General features: G+C 41.1%; 1 protein-coding gene across 2 annotated transcripts in view; it reads right to left on the reverse strand.

Annotated features, from left to right (window-relative positions):
* Positions 1 to 3,587: 3,587 nt before the first annotated feature.
* The window catches only part of CACHD1 (cache domain containing 1), a 228,469-nt gene continuing 210,448 nt past the window's right edge, over positions 3,588 to 21,608 (reverse strand). Inside the window, exons 20-27 of one of the 2 annotated variants that reach the window (XM_032296745.1) lie at positions 20,901 to 21,061; positions 20,478 to 20,564; positions 19,488 to 19,604; positions 18,181 to 18,332; positions 16,739 to 16,900; positions 15,149 to 15,226; positions 14,388 to 14,489; positions 3,588 to 5,300 (exon numbers count right to left, since the gene is read on the reverse strand). In XM_032296745.1, the coding sequence (XP_032152636.1) occupies positions 5,062 to 5,300; positions 14,388 to 14,489; positions 15,149 to 15,226; positions 16,739 to 16,900; positions 18,181 to 18,332; positions 19,488 to 19,604; positions 20,478 to 20,564; positions 20,901 to 21,061 (1,098 nt within the window). In that variant the 3' untranslated portion in view covers positions 3,588 to 5,061. The remainder of the gene's footprint in view (positions 5,301 to 14,387; positions 14,490 to 15,148; positions 15,227 to 16,738; positions 16,901 to 18,180; positions 18,333 to 19,487; positions 19,605 to 20,477; positions 20,565 to 20,900; positions 21,062 to 21,608) is intronic. The other variant, XM_032296744.1, reaches the window with a different exon arrangement.

Here is a 21,608-nt window from a genome sequence, read left to right on the forward strand (position 1 = left end):
ACCCATTGGTGTGCTATATCCAGGAAATGCATCTCACACGCAAGGATACACATAGGCTTAAAATAAATGGATGGAGGAAGATTTACCAAGCAAATGGAGAGTAAAAAAAAGGAATTGCAATCCTAGTCTCTGATAAAAAGGACTTTAAACCAACAAAGATCAAAGGAGACAAAGAAGGACATTACATAATGGTAAAAGGATCAATGCAACAAGAAGAGCTAATGATCCTAAATATATAAGCACCCAATACAGGAGCATCCAGATACATAAAGCAGGTTCATAATGACGTACAAAGAGACTTAGACTCCAACACAATAATAGTGGGAGACATTAACACTCCACTGTCAATATTAGACAGATCAATGAGACAGGAAATTAACAAGGATATCCAGGACTTGAACTCAGACCTGGAACAAGCAAACCTAATAGGCATTTAGAGAATTCTCTGCCCCAAATCTACAGAATATTCATTCTTCTCAGCACCACATCACACCTACTCTAAAATTGACAACATAATTGGAAGTAAATCACTCCTCAGCAAATGCAAAAGAACGGAAATCATAACAGTCTCTCAAACCACAGTGCAATCTAATTAGAACTCAGAATTCAGAAACTAACTCAGAACCGCACAGCTTCATGGAAATCAAACAACTGGCTCTTGAATGTTGACTGGATAAACAATGAAATGAAGGCAGAAATACAGATGTTCTTCGAAACCAATAAGAATGAAGACACAATGTAGCAGAATCTCTGGGACACATTTAAAGCAGTGTCTAGAGGAAAATATATAGCATTAAATGCCCACATGAGAAGCAAGGAAAGATATAAAATTGACATCCTATCATGAAAATTGAAAGGGCTAGAGGAGCAAGATCAAAAAAACTCAAAACCTAGCAGAAGACAAGAAATAACTAAGATCAGAGCAGAACTGAAGGAGATAGAGACACAAAAACCCTTCAAAAAATCAATAAATCCAGGAGCTGGTTTCTTTGAAAAGATCAACAAAATAGACCACTAGCCAGATGAATAAAAAAGAAAAGAGAGAATAACCAAATTGCTACATAACCAAAGCTGCTACAAAGAGAATAATATACCTAGGAATACAACTAACAAAGAATGTAAAGAAACTCTTCAAGGAGAACTACAAACCGCTGCTCAAATAAGTAAGAGAGGACACAAACAGATGGAGAAACATTCCATTTTCATGGTTAGGAAGAATCAATATCGTGAAAATGGCCATACTGCCTAAAGTAATTTATAGATTTAACACTATCCCCATCAAGCTACCAATGACCTTCTTCACATAACTGGAAAAAAACACCTTAAACTTCATATAGAACCAAAAGAGAGCCCACATAGCCAAGTCAATTCTAAGCAAAAAGAACAAAGCTGGAGGCATCACACTACCTGACTTCAAACTATACTATAAGGCTACAGTAATCAAAACAGCATGGTACTGGTACCAAAATAGAGCTATAGACCAATGGAACAGAACAGAGGCCTCGGAGGCAATGCCACACATCTACAACCTTCTGATCTTTGACAAACCTGACCAAAACAAGCAATGGGGAAAGAATTCCCTGTTTAATAAATGGTGTTGGGAAAACTGGCTAGCCATGTGCAGAAAGCAGAAACTGGACCCCTTCCTAACACCTTACACTAAAATTAACTCCAGATGGATTAAAGACTTAAACATAAGACCTGACACCATAAAAACCCTAGAAGAAAATCTAGGCAAAACCATTCAGGACACAGGTGTAGGCAACAACTTCATGACTAAAACACCAAAAGCACTGGCAACAAAAGCCAAAATAAAGAAATGGGACCTAATTAAACTCCAGAGCTTCTGCACAGCAAAAGAACCAATCATTAGAGTGAATCGGCAACCAACAGAATAGGAAAAAATTTTTTTCAATCTACCCATCTGACAAAGGGTTAATATCCAGAATCTACAAAGAACTAAAACAGATTTACAAGACAAAACCAAACAGGTCCATTCAAAAGTGGGCGAAGGATATGAACAGACACTTTACAACAGAAGACATATATGAGGCCAACAAACATGAAAAAATGCTCATCACCACTGGTCATTAAAGAAATGCAAATCAAAACGACATTGAGATACCATCTCACACCATTTAGAATGGCGATCATTAAAAAAATCTGGAGACAACAGATGCTGGAGAGGATGTGGAGAAATAGGAACACTTTTAGACTTTTGGTGGGAGTATAAATTAGTTCAACCACTGTGGAAGACAGCGTGGCGATTCCTCGGGGACCTAGAAATAGAAATTCCATTTGACGCAGCAATCCCATTACTGGGTATATATCCAAAGGAGTATAAATGGTTGTATTATAAGGGCACATGCACATGTATGTTCATTGCGGCACTGTTTACAATAGCAAAGACCTGGAACCAACCCAAATGTCCATCGATGATAGACTGGACAAGAAAAATGTGGCACATATACACCAAGGAATACTATGCAGCCATAAAAAATGATGAGTTTGTGTCCTTTGTGGGGACATGGATGAACCTGGAAACCATCATTCTCATCAAACTGACAAAAGAACAGAAAATCAAACACCACATGTTCTCACTCATAGGTGGGAGTTGAACAATGAGAACAGATGGACACAAGGAGGGAGCATCACACACTCTGGGGTCTGCTGGGGTGGGAAACTAGGGGAGGAACATTGGGGGTTGGGGAGTTGGGGAGGGGGAAAACATGGGGAGAAATGCCAGATGTAGGTGATGGGGAGGAAGGCAGCAAACCACATTTCCGTGTATGTACCTATGCAGCAATCTTGCATGTTCTTCCCATGTACCCCAAAACCTAACAAGCAATTATATATATATAAACTAAAAAGAAAAAGAAAATTACAAAAATTAGCTGGGTGTGGTGGCGAGTACCTATAATCCCAGCTACTCAGGAGGCTGAGACGGGAGAATCACTTGAACCCAGGAGGCAGAGGTTGCAGTAAGCTGAGAGATCACACTGCTGCACTCCAGCTTGGGTGACAGAGCAAGACCCATCTCAAAAATGAAAACTAACAACAACAACAAAAAAAACTAAAAACAACAACAAAAAACAAAAAATATACAAAATGCATTTTGTTATTGTTTTTGTATATTGGTACCCATTTCCTATTTAAGCTCTAAGTTTTGTAATTCTTTTCTTGAAAACACCAAGTTTCCACTCCACTTCTCTCTCTTCAGTCAATTTCGTAACACAGAGTTTCTCAATCTTAGCAAACAAACCAGTATCCCATGAAGAAGTTTAATTTTCTGGGAAGGCAGGAAACTCATTCAATCCTTCTAGCAGTTAGAGAAGAATCACTTATTAGTGACATGAATTTAGATGCTCAGGAAGGGGGAGCTATGTTTTACACATATGTATTCTTTATATTGTTAAATTGGTTGCATGTTTGATCTAGATGGTCATGAAGCCACCCGAAGCTGACTGCAGCATTGAAAGGAGGTCTACTTTCAGTTTGGCAAGTGACCTGCTAGGTTACAAAGTGAAAGTAATTTGCCTTGAGGCACAAGGAGTGGTACTTAACAAATCACTGTAGCCACTAAAATGATCTGTTGCATACAGTTTATTTCATTAGATTGCAATTTTATACACAGTATGAAGGGGTTTCCCGATAGCACATATATAGTTTACTTTCTGTACTGCTGAAGAACCAATTGTTTTTTACATTGTATCATAATACCCTATTCATTAAAACATTATTCGTGAATTTTTTCCAACTACATATAAACGGAGGTTTACCACACACATTCTTTACCACGGTACAAGAATGTCTTTATAACATATTTGAATCACAACATGTGAGTCTAAAATACATCACTGTAATTAAAACACTACTTTAAAATTACAATGCCCCATGTTATAGTAGCCAGACTTGACTAATTCCTGTATAAATCACAAAGCAGTTTGGTGGATAAAGTCTTGGATAACTGGTAGCAGCTTTTAACTGTGATATCAAAAAATGTTTAATTAACAACCAGACTTTCAAAAACTTCTTCCCTTATGTGTCAATATTCTCAGTCAAAATGGGACATTTAAAAATTTGTAGTCTCGAAAACAAGGAAAATAAATCCAACCCTCCCTTAGCTGAAAGGATGCGGTTGCAACATTAGGTTTCCTAGAAACCTAAGAATAGCATTGTACCAGGAGTGGAAACAAGTTATAAGAAACACAACATTTCTTTTAAAACCTCTTGGATCCTCCGCCCCTCCCCATCTCTGTCAAACACAGGGAAAGAATACTGCATTGCAAATAAAGATGTGTTTCCATGAAATGATGTCAACAAGTCAGAGAGAAAGATTTCTTCATTTTCCTATTTTGTGGAGTGGGGCAGTGGGATGTCAGTTAAATAAGAAACAGAGCTTCTTAATCAGAGAACCACTTCATCACACACAAAACGGCTCGGGGTAACTGCTGAAAACTTCTCCTGTGTTTCCTTTCCTTTTCCCCAAAGTTTGAGAATGTTTGAAAGTTCAATAAATAGTAGAAAAATAATCCTTTACTTAGAAATTTTGAGATGCATCATTTAGAGCATAACATGAGTTCCATACAGCAATTGTGGTATCCAGGTACCGCTAAGAAACAAAGTGAAATCTTCAACGCACACATTTGTATCTGCGTGTGCCACATTCCAGTCTCTGGGTGAGCAGATTTTTCTCTCTTCCAGTTAAGGAGAGTTGAATGCTTGTGGCTCTTCGGAACATTCCTCTGGCTCAGCTTCACTTGCAGGGTCTGTCTGTGTTTGGAGGTTCACCTTCTGTTCCCTTCCATTAGTGTTATGGCAGGTTCGTTTATCAGGCTTATTTCCCCTCCATTTCAGAACCGGCCTCACGTCTTCACAAATGGGATTTTGTTGTTGTTTCTCTCCTTTTTTAACCATGTCGACAGGCAGGAAATGACTCAAACAACTCTGCACAAAGCACAAACACAAGGGAGGTCTCTTGCTGTGGGTTTAAGCTGAATTTTCTTTCCGGAACATTCCATAGCTCCCAGATCTCGTCTTGGCATGGAGGTGAGGAGATCGTTAGCATTCTGCATCAACAGTGTGTACTGTCACGGCCGCCTGTAAGTGGTGGCTATGATGAAGTGTGGGGTGGTGTGACCGGTAGTGGTGAAACTTGTGACTTAGGAGGGCAGCAGTCTGAGGCGGGGTATCCAGGTCTAAGTCCTCATCATGGTTTCCCACGTCGACCCCAGCTGACAAGGGGTCATTGTTGCACGGAGGATTTTCACTGTCCTCCTGTGGGCTCATTGTGCTGTAACCTAGAAAAAGAACAGAACAAACATGCAGCGGAGAGCCTCAAGACGCAGAGAGAAGATTTCACTTACAATTTCTAGGGCACTGGTAGGTATTCCTGTATTTGCAATACATGGGTGCAAACACTGGCAGACTGTCAGTAGATGCTAAAGTAATTTATTTTTAAAGAGATTCGGTGATAACTCCTTTTTTCCCCTTTAAAACAATGACACAAAAAATATGTAATCAGACAGCTGAGAAAGTATGGCGGAGAAAAAAATAAACAAGAACCGTCATCTCAAATCCCCAAAATGGAAACACAAAACTGAAAATCACCCTACATCCCATCATCCCTGGATAGCCACCACTGGGGACCTATCTCTCTACACTTCTACCTAAGATAAAGATGATCTTTTTTTATTAAAGAAATCTAAAAAGCGGGCAGCTTCAAGAGGATCTGAACAGGACTCAGATGAGTTGGGGCTGGTGGGGAAATCTGGGCTTCAAAATGCCTGAATGTGATGCTGCAACAGAACAAAAAGAACTATCGCCATCACCTGCGCACTTGCTCGGTAGCAGGCACTTGTGTCGGGTAACTCTTGTACACCAATGATGACATATTTTAACATCCATTTTACAATTGAGGGAAATGATGATCAGAGAGGTTAAGGAACTTGCCCAAAGTTCTAGTACCTAAAGAAACACTAACTCCACATATACCCACAGCAACTAGCTGTGGAATCAACTGTTCTCTGTGTTAGCTGGCTCACCGTATTTAAAGTTTAATTTCTTTTGGTATTCTAAGTAATACATGTTTCAAAGGCAAATGCCCTTGCTGATCAAAGGATTCCATTCCGAGATCCCTGGCATGTGTTTAAATATTGCAAAGATCTCCTTTAAACATTTTGAGAAGTGACAGCTCATTAATATTTCTACTGCATCTACAGTTAGCATCAATCAGCTGTTACCCGTGGGTAGTGCTAGTCACATTCATGGCCGCAAAACTGACGTTCTTGCATGCAGCTAAGCAGGAGTCATTTGTGGTTGAAACTGTAGGCTCTGTGCAAAAATTCTGTCCTCAATGAAACATTACTCAAATGATAGCATTATTTAGCTGTCAGTCCAACTTAACAAATATTTACTGTGTACCTACAATGTACAAGTCACTGTGTTGGGTACTGGAAGACATACAACGATGAAAGCCTGGTCCCTGCACAGGGAGCTCAAAAGCTAGTGTTTGAGAAGTGAAACAAATGTAAGCAGTGGTCATTCAATTATTCATTTATTGAGGGCCATTATGGGGCTGGAGCGGGAGACGAAGGAAAATGAATAAAATACATCACCTTTCCTTAATAACTTTATAGTCGAGTTTGAGACAGATGCTCACAAAGCAAAGCTTCCTCTTCCATAGACAATGGTAAGGAACTTGCCCAGATAATGTTAAGTGTGATAACTGAGGTATAACTAAAATCTAGAAGAGGTACTATCTAACTCTGACTAGGGGAATAAGGAATCTTCAGAGAATGTATATTTTAATTGAGCTTAAGTGGATGAGTAGGAGTTTGATAAGTGGCTATAAAGGAACAGGATAAGCACAGTCATAGAGGTGTGGATATAAAGGCCATCCCTATTCCACATGGCTTGGATGAGTGCTAGCAGGTAGCTGAAGAGTAGGGCAGGTGGGAGGCAGAAAGTTAAGTCAGATCAGAAAGCCCATGCCAAAGAGTGGCAAATGGAGAGACCATACAAGATTCTGCGCAGACCAAAAAATGGCATGATTGTTTGTGTTTAGAGGATGGAGGTTTGAGAGACGAAAGGAAAGACAGGGAGCAGTTAGGAGGTTATTTCAACAGCCCAGGTGAGGGATAGAGAATTAAAACTAAGGCAGTGGGATTGAACAGATTTAAAAGCTATCTCAGTGTTGGAGGCAAGAGAAGTTGGTAAGTCATTAGATGTGGGCGACTGTGGGAGTGGGGAGTGGTGAAAGGTGACTACAACTTCAGGTTATAATGATAAGAAAGGATAATTCACAGAGTGAGTCTCAGGAAAGAAGGCAAATTTTGTTTATGCACACCTTGATTTTGAGAGTCTGTGGGTCACTATGTGGAGATGTTGAGCCAGAATCTGAGAAGTGTCATCTGCAAATTCAGGGCAGAAGAGGAAGTGTTCACTGACGTAAGTGTCCACCAGGACTGAGTGCCTTCTTGGTGCCAGATGCCAGTCTAGAGGCTGGATAGAAAAGGGCTAAGCTGAGGCCTCAGCTTCTGAGAGGCCCATGGGCAAGAAGGGGAAACATCCATGAGCTAAAACAGAAGCACGCAAAAGGAATTCCAAAACGAGTGAACTTGGTTTAGATCCTTGAGGAGGTGACAATTAGGCAGTCCTGATGGGAGAAAAGGGGCTCAGTAGGTAAAGACAGGGGTGTAAAGGCACTTCCAGCAGGGTGCAAGCACATGCAATGGCACAACAGCTGGAAGGGCTCTGGTGGCTTTTGGGAATGGTGAAAGCTGGGTGCTGGTCAGACAGGCTAAGACCAGGTTAAGAAGACTGGCTGAAGCTATGAGCTATGATCTAGTAGTGGACAGTGGGAGTGGGCAGGAGGCAAGGGAGAGGCTGGACAGATGGAAGGTAGGATCATAGGCTCAAAGGACACAGTGCTGGAGCATGGGCCTGGAGTAGATGGCAAGGACCTGAGGTAGGGCAGTCACAGTATATAGACTGTTCAAGTGTAGAGTAGGCTGGATTTGGTGTCCTGATGGACTTGCCTGGTGAAGATGCCAGGGAGTTGACATCCTTGGAAAAGGTCGATGTTTCTAGGTTCAGACGCTGAGCAAAAAGTGATGCCTTTACCCAGGATTAAAAGACCAGGAGCCAGAATCAGTTTCTCAGCTTTAGCAGTGCTAAGTCTGGAGTGTTAGCTTGGATGCTAGGCTCCAAAACCTAAGTCACAAACTGCTGTGTATGTTGAAAACACCTTATGCTATACATGTAAAGGCTTAAAGTAGAAAACATGATTTTAGCAAAATCTCAGTGATTATTCAAACGTTTCCTGGATAGCTTCCCGTCTCTGCTCATTTATAAGCACCCACACACGAACTGGTAATTCATGTTAGCATTCGAGGTGTTAGATTCATGGTGGCCCTTATGCTTGGCTCACCCTCCCACCTTCCCTCATTTTGCTATTGTTCCTCATGTTTCAGTTGGAAAGTTTCTGGGAAGCTTTCCCAACCTATTTCCCCCACCCACCTCCAGTCCTGCCAGCCCACATGGGGGCTGGTGCCCCTTCTGTGATTTTACATGCATTCTGTGCACATCTCTTAGATTTTGCCATATTATAATAAAAATATAAGGCTATCTATCTATTAGCAAATTCTTTCTTAAATAATGTTCTTGTTTATCTTTGTACCCCTAGTATTTAACACAGTGACGCACACAAAGCAGGCACTTAAAAACAACTGCTATCCCCCCTCGCCCCTGCTGTCAACGTATACTATATTCCCAAGGCAATGACATGAATGAATTTTGTGGTTATCTGTGGCTTTGCCTGGTATGACATTCACTAGTCTCATCTAATAATAAAGACATTCTACGATATACTGGGCTGTATCTAGGGGTTATGACAGAATCCACTGACACTCTAACCTGGCTGGTCACAGGTCCTGGGTTCATACCCAGGATGGTAGTGATGGTGCAGCTGTCTCCAAGGCAACTCAAAAGGGCACCTATCTCTTCATCTCAGGATGGCACCCCCATCTCTTCTGCTGTTGCTATCTGCTAAGAACCTGAACAGAGGTGCTTTCAGAGTAAAAGTGTCATACTAAGGCCATTCCATTTAATTTCCTCACCATGATACCATTGCTCAACCCTTCTGTAACTTCTTCTTATTTTAATAATTAATTGAAATCTGAAGGGGCCGGGGAAGAAGGGAACAGCAAGTTGTGGAGAAGCAGGAGAAAGACAAACACATTTTCTTATTCAGCAAATTGTTTACTCAGTGCCAGGCAATTCTGTAGAGCACTGGGAAGGGTGATGAATTAAGAGAGACATAGTCCCTGACTCATGAAGGAAAAAGCACTATACAAAACACAAAGGATATCTGCAAACACTTTCAAGGAAAAATTTCTTTGCTATCCAAAGGCTTATGCAGCAAGTGTCTGCAAAGACAATCTCAAGTGAGAAATGGGCTTTAGAAAGGAGGTCAGGTGTCTCTAAAGAAGAGCCAAGATTAGATTTTTGTTTTTTGACAGTCTGCTTACATATTTGTCTGATGGTTCCTAAGAAACTTTGTTTGATTATAAAGGATGTGAGGTCCCTCTGGGGACTCACTCACCATCTCGTGGCCACAGTGAGTAACTGCAGGAGAATAATTGTGCACCTCTAGAAAATGGGTCTTATGTTTACCTACACAGTTTTTTGGCCAGATTTTTAAGGTTCAGCATTTGCTTTTTAAGTATTTTGGAATTTGCCACGAACTAGAGGGAAATCTTCCTCTACAGAGAAAAAAGTGTTGCCTAATATACACTTACATAAAGTTTCTGATGAGATAGTAACCAAAATACAAGTTTATAAGGAACAAATAATATAATGGTGTCCTTTTGACTTAAAAATAAGCCAACAGATAGATGATTGGACAGAACATGATATTTTTAAGAGAAATGGGCACAGCAGATAGACAGTTAAAAATGTACACAGGGAGTAATTGTGAGGTTAACACTGCTGAAAACCAATCATTCTAAGTGGTCTTAGCCTACTGGCCAAAATGATTCTACTTTCAAAAAACATTCTCAATTTGAGTAGTTTTTCTTAAGATACAACAATTAAAATTAGATTCTTTTGAAAAACAAAATTCTGTTGGCCACATAAAATATTTCTAAATAAAAATACACTCTAAAGTTTCTAAGTTTAGCTTGGTAACACTCAATTTTAATTCAATTCTAGGATCACAACTCTGAACCATACCATGAGAGCCTAGGCCATTCAGCAGTCATGTATTTATATACTTAATTCTTTTGAGTTTCCTTTTGTGTAACACAGTCGAGATTCACATGGAAATATGCTTATCAGGGAGCACAGAATCATGGCACCACAATCCTACCATTCAAGGGCCAGTCAATACCACGTTCCTCCATGAGGTCTCTCATAATTTACTCGCAGATAAAAGTGAACTCTTGCCCCTTTCCTTCTTTGTTCTACTCTTTTAAAGGAAACTGTCATATTCCACCTTTGATCAATCATATGAATACCTGCATTCATTTATAGCTTCCTCCTAGACTGTAAATTCCTTCAGGGCAGCGTGGGCACAGAGGTAGGAAAGTCAACCCTGAGCACCATGCCTATCACATGTCATTGCATTTAATCCTCACTGCAACACTTCACCTAGCAGGTTTTGTTTGTTTTTGCCTTTTTTTTTTTTTTTTTTTTTTTTTTTTTTGAAACAGCTCTGTCTCAAAGAGCTCTGGGCTGGAGTGCAGTGGTGCAAACATGTCTCACCGCAACCTCAACCTCTGGGGCTCAAGTGATCTTCCCACCTCAGTCTCCTGAGTAGCTGGGACTACAGGCACGCACCACCATGCTGGGCTAATGTTTTCAGTTTGTAGAGACAGGGCCTCACCATATTGCCCAGACTGCAGTAAGAATTTTTAATTCTACCTTTAAGTATTAGGAAATTGAGGTCTAAGGTAGCTCACTAAGGTCTCAACAGCTTGTAGGAAAAAAAAGTGGAAGAAGCAGGCTTCAAAGTGAACTGGCTTGACGCTATGTCCTAAGTTCTTCCCCTATACCAAGCTGTCTTGAGGAAACAACAACTTCCATCTGTAGCCCACTCCACAGTATACTAAGGTATAGTCATGCCTTGTTTAATGACAGAGATACATTCTGAGAAACTTAGGCAATTTCATCATTGCACAAATGTCAGAGTGTACTTACACAAACCTGGATAGTATAGCCTACTACACCTCGGCTGTATGGTATAACCTATTCTTCTAGGCTACAAACCTGTACTACATGTTACTGTACTGAATACTGCAGGCAGCTGCAACACAATTGCACACAATACCGTAGGTAATACTATAGCTACTTATGTATCTAAACACAGAAGAGGTACAAGAAAAATATGGTATAAAAGATTTTAAAAGATGGTACACGTGTATAAAGCACTTCCGTAAATGGAGCTTGCAGGACTGGTAGTTGCTCTGTGTGAGCCAGTGAGTGGTCAGTGAATGTGAAGGCCTAGAGTATTAATGTACACTACTGTCGACTTTAAAAACACTACACACTCAATTTATTAAACAGTTTTTTCTTCCTTCAATAATAAACATTTGTTTATTGTAACTTTTTTGCTTTATAAACTTTTAAACTTTTTGACTATTTTGTAATAACAGGTTAAAATACAGACACAAGGTACAGCTGTGCAAAAGTATTTTCTTTTGTTATATCCTTATTCTATAAGCTTTTTTTCCACTTTAAAAATTTTTACATTTTACTTTTAAAACTTTTTGGTTAAAAACTAAGACACAGCCAGGTGCAGTGGCTCACGCCTGTAATCCCAGCACTTTGGGAGGCTGAGATGGAGAGATCACCTGAGGTCAGGAGTTCGAGACCAGCCTGGCCAACATGGTGAAATCCTGCCTCTACTAAAAATATAAAAATTAGCCAGGTGTGGTGGTGGGCACCTGTAATCCCAGCTACTCAGGAGGCCGAGGCAGGAGAATTGCTTGAACCCGGCAGATGGAGATTGCAGTGAGCCAAGATCATGTCATTGCACCCCAGCCTGGAGCGACATAGCAAGACTCTGTCTCCAAAAAAAAAACCCCCAAAATCCACGAATATAACTAAATGACAGGTAACACACCAAAAAAAAATAATAATAATTTTACCACAAATGAGATCCTTAATATGTAATAAATGATACAGTTTTGAAGTGCAGTGAGCCAAGATCGCGCCTTTGCACTCTCGCCTGGGCAACAAGAGCAAGACTCTATCTCAAAAGAAAAAAAAAAGAAAGAAAGAAAAAGAAACACACACACACACACACACACATTAGCCAAGGCCTACACAGGGTCAGGATCATCAAGATGTCACTAGGCAATAGCAATTTTTCAGCTCCATTATAATCTACAGGATCCCTGCAGTATATGTGAAGTGTTGTTATGCAGTGCATAGCTATGTATAGCAAATGCCACTACATTCACCAAATAGGAGAGTAGAGCATATGCAGATGAGCAAGAAGTGTGCTGACAAAAGAGTTAGATTTCCTTGTTTAATGTATGTATGTATCTTCGCCTCTAGGCATCACAGGGACATTAACTCAATGCCACCATTTTTAGTGACCCACGTATAGGTTCAAGGGATGCCAACATACACTTAAATTCTATTGATTTTATGATGCATTTGGAATATGGGGAGTGTCAATGCCCTCCCCTTCCTTTAGTGTTGCATTCTGTCTGCACGAGGAACTATTTTTCATTCCTTGGGGATAACAGGGATCCAATTATGGTGAAAAATGAAAGGAACCAAGCCCTGTGCCAGATGCCTTGGTGTTCAGATAGTGACATCGAACGCTTCCTTTTATCTAAGCTGTTGCTTCATAGGCCATTTACTAAGACAATGGGAGAGGCTAGTAGAACATCATAAATATCACTTAGAATCCCAATTTGGTATTGATGCAATTTCTACTGAGGGAGAGAGAGAAAAAGGATTCAGTATTTGAGAGCGAGGAAAAGGATTCAGTGTTTCTGTTGAATAAGAAATTATTTCTGTTGAACTTTAGTAGCCTCAAACCTGTTTTACTATTCAAAGGAGAAGGCACAGAACTGCCTGGCAGCAGGAATTTATGCAGGTTCAAAGGTTTGTAGGGAAAAAAGCCCAAAGTCAAAGAAACTGAAAAATTTAAGTTCTGCTGTGGTTCTCCATAGAAACCCAAAGTTTCTATTTAGTTGGTGGGAATAATGTCATTCAAAGCCCGAATTAACAGTCCCCCATTTAAAAAACAGAGCTTTAGCTGTTCTTGTTTGCCAAAGGGAGTTTCAGAACCTGGCTGTAGCGTAAAAGGTGACATGGATTGCTTTGAGGAATATCTGTTTCTGCTTTTTTTTTTTTTTTTTTTAGCATAGGTGCAGGGAATATACTGTTTGAGGACTTTTATTCCCCGCCCCCCCCAGGACAGGTGTGGAAAAAGCTAAGTAAAAAAGGCTTAAATATATTATTTATGTATTAAAAAAAGGACCTGATTCTGGGAGGAAAATACAAATTTCTGGAAAATTAAACAGCTATCTTAAAAAAATGAAAAGATTTTACAAGGGCAGGAAAAACACTACCCACGCCTGTTATATTTTTGTGGAACTGTGGCAGTGATGCTTACAGACTGGGATACATCTGCTGTTCTTTGCAACAATGAGCAATATGGACGCTGAGGAGAGAAGCCACGTGGGACGGCCAAGTCTTTGGCAGAGCACGTGGATTTCATAAGTTGCCTAGTACCTGGCGCCTCTTCACGATTCAGCCTTGACCCTTCCTGAGCATCTTATAGGCACTTATACCACCCCATGACTTTGTGCACACTGGTCCTTTGGCCTCTAATATTCTTTGCCCCTACCTTTTCTCTAACCACCCCTCAAGGTTCAGTGCAAATGTTGCTTCTTGCTTCTTTGCTGAAGCCTTCTCTGAGCTTCTCAGACCATGCCAGAGGTCAGGGCAAGAGAATGCTGGAGGACAGCACAGATTCTTGTCATGCCACAAGGGGACGTGGCTGAAAAAGTCCTTAAAGATCCTGCTGTTTGCCAGCCAATGCTGGAGAGCAGGACCTAAGAGGATGCTGATTTTATGGAAAAGCAAGTGGGGTGGCAAGTAGGCTCCATTTAAACAATATGAATCCTTCTGTATGGCGGAAAACTTGGAAGCAATCCGTGTGCCCAGAGGAGTGCTGAGACATAAGCAAAACTGTCCCTGCACTCTTAGAAACCAGTGGCGTGCTGGGGTGTGTGTCTTTTTGGAAAACCACGTCAAAATAATTTACTTAAGCACGGAACAAAAAGAGAGGGAGGTGGGTGTGTGCACCATCCCACAGGAGTACACGAGGTTCCTCAGGGCTTCAAGTGCAGGAATCTAGGCCTTACCATGATCACTTTCTGTTCCTGATCGACCCCAGTAGCGACGCCTTCTTTCTGGACTGTGTGCATGTCGTTCGATGACCGCAGCTATAAACCGAGTGTTGCTGACTGTGGGAAGTCAAGGACAGTTAATGTCACTCTTATGCCAGTGTCTCAGTTGTTTCAAGCACATTTGCTCTGAGAGGGCTCATTCACATCCTGGGAGAATTCTCTTTGGAAAGCCAGAATAATAATTTTTTAATAATCCTGGGGACTGGGGTGCTGATTTTAGAACCGGTGCAGTGAGAGGTACTTAATTACGTCTCTCCAACATGCATCGGGAAGGCATGCTCCAGTAGGTGAAGGCCAGGGTGTCTTAACACTAATGGAACTCTCTTTTGATAAAGAAAATGCTCTTTTTCCCTCCCTGAGTTATACATACTAGTTAAGGGAGTTTAAAAAAAAATGCATACCTGAAGCTTCCTTTTCTAAATTACTATGGTTGGAAAATATGAGCAAGAGAAAGAAAGTTAACGGTGAGCCGTTTTAGGCCAATATACTTAATGCAAAAAATAACGTCATAAAATCTTTCGAGATTCTCTAAAACAAAGCAAAGACCTACACACATTCCTAACAAAAAAAGATGGAAAAAAACAACTAAAAAAAACCCAGCCACTGTGTCAAAGCTTCTTAAATTTTAATACAAGCCAAAAGGATATAAGAAAGAATATTTATTCTGGATTAGCCTCCTGCTGACACGTTCTGCAGCAAGGCAGCTGAATACTCACTGATGCCTCTGTCTTCGTGGCTGTCGTCGTCTCTTTCATCTCTGTCATTCTCCAGGTTGGACATACGCACTGACATTTCTACCCATCATTAAAAAGAGAGAAACATGACTATTTAATCAAACAAAATCACCCGCTTTAATACCCTGCTGAGCGCTCGTTTGATGGCTGGGTGACAGCATTCCATCAAGAATGAATCTCATCTTAGAAGGGAATGAACTGATGCCCCATTTTTTTTTTTAAAGGATGAGAGAGCAGGAATCCAAACAAGAACAAGTAATCAAGAGAGAACCTGAAATTGATTTCTGAAAAGGGAGGAGAAAAGAAGTTGATGATTGAGGCCAAGAAATCTTTAATCCTCTACTAAGTACTAAAACAGAAGGAAAGGGATCGAAAACATGATTGACTGTTGGTGAAATGGTACAACAAAAGCCTCTAAAAGGCCAGACATAAGCTAACGCTAGATGACAGTCATCCTCAGTCCAGCTGAATCTCACCAAAGGGAAAGCACATGGTGATTATCCCTGTTACTAAATCAGGCAACATTACTCCATGATCCCCCTTCCGGCTTGTGGCCATAGTGAAATGTTTTAACATCAACCTGTCATTACAGCTGTTAGAGTGAGCTAAGTGGCCAGGAAGATGAGTTAACCTCATCTCCAAAAAGGTCAGGTCAACACAACCCTGGGGGCTGGGGTTTTAGGATGATGGAGATGGCCATTAAATGGTTTTGTTCCCTGCAAACAGAATATAGATACTGCACTTAAACAGAGTATGGATACTGCACATGGTATTGAGGCCATGATTATAGGTGAATCATTTTGTACTTGGCTTTGATGACTTCTCCTGTTTTTTTTTTTTTTTTTTTTCAGATGGAGTCTCCTTCTGTTGCCCAGAATGGAGTGCAGTGGTGCGATCTTGGCTCACTGCAGCCTCCACCTCCTGGGTTCGAGCTATTCTCCTGCCTCAGCCTTCTAAGTAGCTCAGAATACAGCTGTGTGCCAGCATGCCTGGCTAATTTTTGTATTTTTAGTACAGACAGGGTTTCACCATGTTGGCCAGGCTGGTCTTGAACTGCTGACCTCAAATGATCCACCCACCTCAGCCTCCCAAACTGCTGGGATTACAGGCGTGAGCCACTGTGCCCGGTTGACTTACCGTATTTTAAGAGATACGATTATTCAAATGTGTGTTTATTCACACTACATAATGGCAGCTGCAATAGAACAGATTATATTCTTGCCATTACTGATCTGGGGTATCTTTGATTTGCCTGTCTTTTTGAAATTGCAAGGGCAGCACAAGTGATAAAATTTCCCACCCAGCATCCCAGCTCCCCTGACAGACTTATTGCAGAGTCAGGCCACTGGGGGCTAATGCTGGTAAGAAGATCCACGGATTTTTCTGGGGATCAACATAGAGCTTGCAGGGTTTAGGCACTGAAGAAGAAAGCAGGCTTCGGGGACTTCCAAAATGACTCCACAGAAGCCGAAAATGTAGCACTGTTCTGACAATTCCTAGAGGCTGACACAACTGGCCACTGTCCTTCTAGCCTGGCTGCTGCCTCTCCTGTGGGATTCATTTTGAACTCACCTTGGGCAGCAAGAGGAGACATATGCTGATGACTCCGGCGATGAATCTGGTGGCGGTAGGCGTACACTGCTAGGACCAAAACCATGATGCATCCCATGATCCCTCCAGCCACAGGACCCACGGGGGCGCTTTTAATCATGTTTAATGTGATCACCTCATCACCTTCAGTGAAATAGCAAGAAGATGTTCCTTGTTAAGATTTCCCAAGTGGGGAAGAAAGTGGGGGTGGTGAGATCGGAGGGAACAGAGTGGGAAGGGGGTTGGGGGAAGATAAACAGATGCTCAGTTAGGCTTTGAGTTCCTCAAAGACGAGGCATGGGAATGTAGGAGGAGAGGCTCTGTTTAATTCCTTGTTCTCCAGTGTTGGTTGCTAGGCAGACCAGGAGCAAAAATGGCAAGGACTGCCGCAAAGAGTGAGCAGACCAGAAGGACTGCTTACACAGGCAGCACCCAACACCAACAGAGTCCTAGCTCCCTGGGGTGTGAGTTACTCTTGGAAGAGGGGAAAAGTCACCTAGTACAGAGTAACCACTGAAATACAAGGCACCAAGTCCAATAAATATGTGCTAACCAGACCAAATTTCAAAGCTGTAGAGTTCCTTTAAAAGGCCATTTGTGCTTTCCAGATAGGAAACTGCGGGTGGGCATATAAAGTCATTTCTTGCAGCCAAGTCACTTTCACTGTACCCCACCTAGGTTCAGGAGTAACCTACAAGCTCAAAATCTCTCCTCATCTATGAACTTTTCTTCTTCTAGGCAGGCTGATGGAAGTGATGTTAAAAATCAAGGTATTAACTAAGGATTTAAATATTTGACTCTACTCATCGAAGAATTAGGACTTGGTGCCAATTCTGCAAAGACACTGAAAAAAATCTCAGGTGAGTGATCTCATCTTGGCAGTATTTTTGAAGTCTAGGAGACTGATCCCAGGGGCTCTCTACTCTATGGTGTCCCTGTGCTTCATCCTAAGCTGTCCCAGCTGCACTGGGTAGCTCTGGCTTCTGTTGACTCCAAGGTACCAAATACTTATTTGTAGCCATAAGACTTCTACCTTGCAAAAGTTTTGAGTGAGGGTTTTAGTAGGAACTAGACATGCAGTGATCACTCTGTACACGGCCCTGTGCTTCTGACAGCTGGCATGCATATCCAAACAGACTCCAGAGTTCGGCCATGCGGAAACCAGGCCTAATAGTTCTCAAAACAAGCTTTATGGGAATGAATTCCAGGCTTGCAAAATTTGGCAGGACAGATGGTCACTCATTCTCTCTGCACAGAATATTTAACCAGCTGTGAAGGTATTTATCTGCTTTGGTTTTGTAACTAAAGACTACCAGCAAAGGAATCAGGGAAGTTGGGTGGAGGATTATTTTAAGATGTCCTAGTATATAGGCAAGAAATTGTATATTCAATTATCAAATTGTTGGGGCATCCAACAAACATACCTATTGCTCCCATGTCATCAACGTAGGGACTTTTGGCTCCTACAATCCCCCCGAAGCATTCTTTCTGGGGGGCACAGTAGGATTTGTCCAGGTGAGTCTTTCCATCACTGTCCACCATGCACCATTCACAATCCAGCACCCCAAAACAGTCCCTGCCAGAAAGACAACACTTAGCCTTCTACAAAGCAGTGTGGGGCAGGGGACAGCATTTAAGCTTGGGCATCAGACTGCTCTCAGGATCTCCACTACTTATAGTGCTGTGAATTTCTTGAGCTTTAGTTTCCTTTCCTTATAAAATGAGAACAGCAATAGACTGCCAGGGGATAACTGTTTTATGCCTCTTAACAACTTAGAAAGGAGAGAAATAAAACTGCTCTCTGTGTATTAACTTATGACATCCACACATCATGGATTAATGCAGGGCGATTCAAAATCATCTTAAAAGACCAAATAGAAATGACCCCAATGTTTGGCAGACTTCAGCCTAACATCCCTCAAGTGTGTGGTTATTTAGAAAAATAATTAGAAAGTCAAATACGTTTGGAAATACTTGGCCAGTTACCACAGATTTCCTCACTGCCAATTTCTTAGAGCCTTTAGGGTGTTACACACATTGTGACTGTCTTAAGAGAATATATGCAGTGTCAGCATTTTCCAAACCTAATTGACTTGAGGCTACTGTATAACATTCCAAATTAATCAGTTTGATGCCACAATTCCTTTGCTAAAATACATACCCAAAATAGAGTAAGCTATTCCTTCTAAACACTGTTTAATAAAATGGCAACCTGCGGCTACAATAAACTTATTACCAATTTACCTTCACTTTGTCTACCACAGCCACTATTTACATAATGTCTAGTGCCAAAACCCCCAATCCCACCTGAGGAGTGGGGAGAGAGCAGGGAACATGTCGTTTTTAGTTCTCAAAACTCTCATGAAGCAGATGTGTTTCCTAAGAAAGGAAAATAAATGAGCTTCAAAATATCACACCTAGAGCCTTGATGACTGGGTTCTGCTTCTGGACCTCATAGGTTCCTCTTTCCTTGCCTTGCTGCTTTATGCCATGGCCTCTCACACTTCTTTTATTTCAAGGAAAACTCCCACTCACAGATGGGGCTACTAACACACGGTACACACACTAAATAGGAGTAATAAGTGGGAATGGGACAACATTTAATCTGGTGGATAAAAGGCTTATGGAAATCAGTTTCAGATCTGAAAAACTGATATACATTTAAAACATGAAGAGTGGGAATAATAAATATTAGCTGGAAAAGCTTAATTCTTTACTAAGTTTTGCTTACCCGCTTTCCAGCCTCTGACTGCACCTGCTATTGACACACTGGTGAAGAGCATCTTGCAGTCCAGGGTCAATAGCTGTGTATGTCACCGGCTCCTGGTGCACCTCACAGCTCGGGTTTCTGTGCAGGAGACAAGTCTGGAGGTTAAGACCATCACCACTACCCACATTGCAGACCCATGCTCCTGGTCCTTAACAGCAGTCAGACAGATTTGGGTTTGAATCCTGGCCTTGTCATTTAGTACAACCTTGGATTGATTACTTAATAACTCTGAGGTTCAATTTATTTATCTTTATGTACAAACAGCCTAGGCAACATGATGAAACCTCACCTCTACAAGAAGTAGTATAACAACAAGAAATTTAGACAGGCTTGGGAATCACAAGCCTGTAGTCCCAGCTATTAGGGAGGTGGAAAGGTGGGAGCATGGCTTGAGCCTTGGAGGCAGAGGATGCAGTGAGTCATGATCATGCCACTGTAATCCAGCCTGAGCAACAGTGCAAGACTATATCTCAAGAAACGAACATACATACACAATACAAACACACATGACACTCTTCGTTTCTAGAGAAGGGGTTTATCACAATTTATTTTCCTGGCGTTAAAACTTGTCACTGATATAAAAAAATAAAGCTGCATTATGTGTGAACACATAATACGTATGTGAAAACACCTGCATATTTATCACAGGGTTAATTAAAACACTAAGTGACTTAATGTGCATAAAGTACTCGACATATGGTAGATAGTAAATGCTTGAAACGGTCTCACTTTTTTTTATATGTAGTACATACACTCTTAATACTTTTACAGCATTTAAATTTAAATCTCGAAACAGACATCATTTTGTGGTACTACGGAGCTTGAATTCTAGCTCACTGAACAGTTCCATCATTAGCATGAATCATCTTTATACACCCTAACTCAAAACAAATCTGTAAGAGACCCACATGTATATACATGTATTATTATTATTAGTGTTAATTATCTTACCGATTCTCTGCATTGGTGAGGTTGCCAGTGCACTCATTGACCTCCAGAGGGCACTCACAAGGACATTCACATTCATTTTGTTCCATTCTGAAAGGCAAAAAAGAAAGTTACTATGCAGAAGGTCAATAGCAAACTGTATGTTGCACATGTACTAGAGAAGCAAAATAATGAAGCTCTGAGCTAGTTTAAAAGGATAGTAAAAAAGAAGTTACAGCCAAAGGTTACACATATAATTGGTCTCAATCCATTGTTCTTTGGCCAAGGATGCTGCAAACAGCACAGCTCTAAATGCCTTTGTAACTGTGACTTTTCTTCAGGACACACACCAGCACTTCCTGTTTATTTTGCACTTCAGAGTGCCTGACATCAGTTGAAATATTAAACAGTGTGGTGAACATAGACTTTGATCCATTGCATTCTTACCGGTGACAGTTGAGACAGAGCCGGTCCACCATGCTGCAAGCACAGAAGGCAAGGGAGTCGCAGGTTTCATTGACAATGCCAACAAACGCGTTGGTTCCTGGGATCCTCGCTAGTCTGTATTTGGAACAGTGGCTGCCATGCACAAGGTTTGTCAAATCCCCCTACAGAACAACCAAGATATTAGAAACAACAGACAGCAATGCCAAGACTCAGCCCTACCTTGGTAAAAGCAACTCTTCAACTACCTGTGGAAAATAGCTTAATATAAAATGTTTCTGATTACAAAGTCACTGTTAAAAAAATATAGTCATTGTTAAAAATTTAGAAAATATTATTCATAATCTTATCAGAGATAACTCCCATTGAACAGCTGAGCATATATTATGTATTCTTTTAACTATGCTTATACAAATATAAATTTTATAGCTGTTTTTAGAATGTGTTTTTTCTGAACACAAACAATATATCAGGAAAACGAACACTTCAAGAAGTAATAAAAGACAATTTTCGAGAGGATCCAAGATGGCTGTTTAGGAACAGCTCAGGATTGCAGCTCCCAGTGAAAGCGCAGAGGGTGAGTGGATGCCGCATTTTTATAAAATGCCCACAGACTAGGAAATTCCCAGGCGGAGGAGCTCCATAGGTCCCCAGCCAGTGCGGCTGTTTCGGCCAGCACGGTTGTGCCGGCCGGTGCCACTGCTTTGCCCC

The sequence above is a fragment of the Sapajus apella genome, unplaced genomic scaffold (assembly GCF_009761245.1).
Source record: "Sapajus apella isolate SASKATOON/1434 unplaced genomic scaffold, GSC_monkey_1.0 scaffold36, whole genome shotgun sequence".
In the NCBI taxonomy this organism is placed as follows: domain Eukaryota; kingdom Metazoa; phylum Chordata; class Mammalia; order Primates; family Cebidae; genus Sapajus; species Sapajus apella.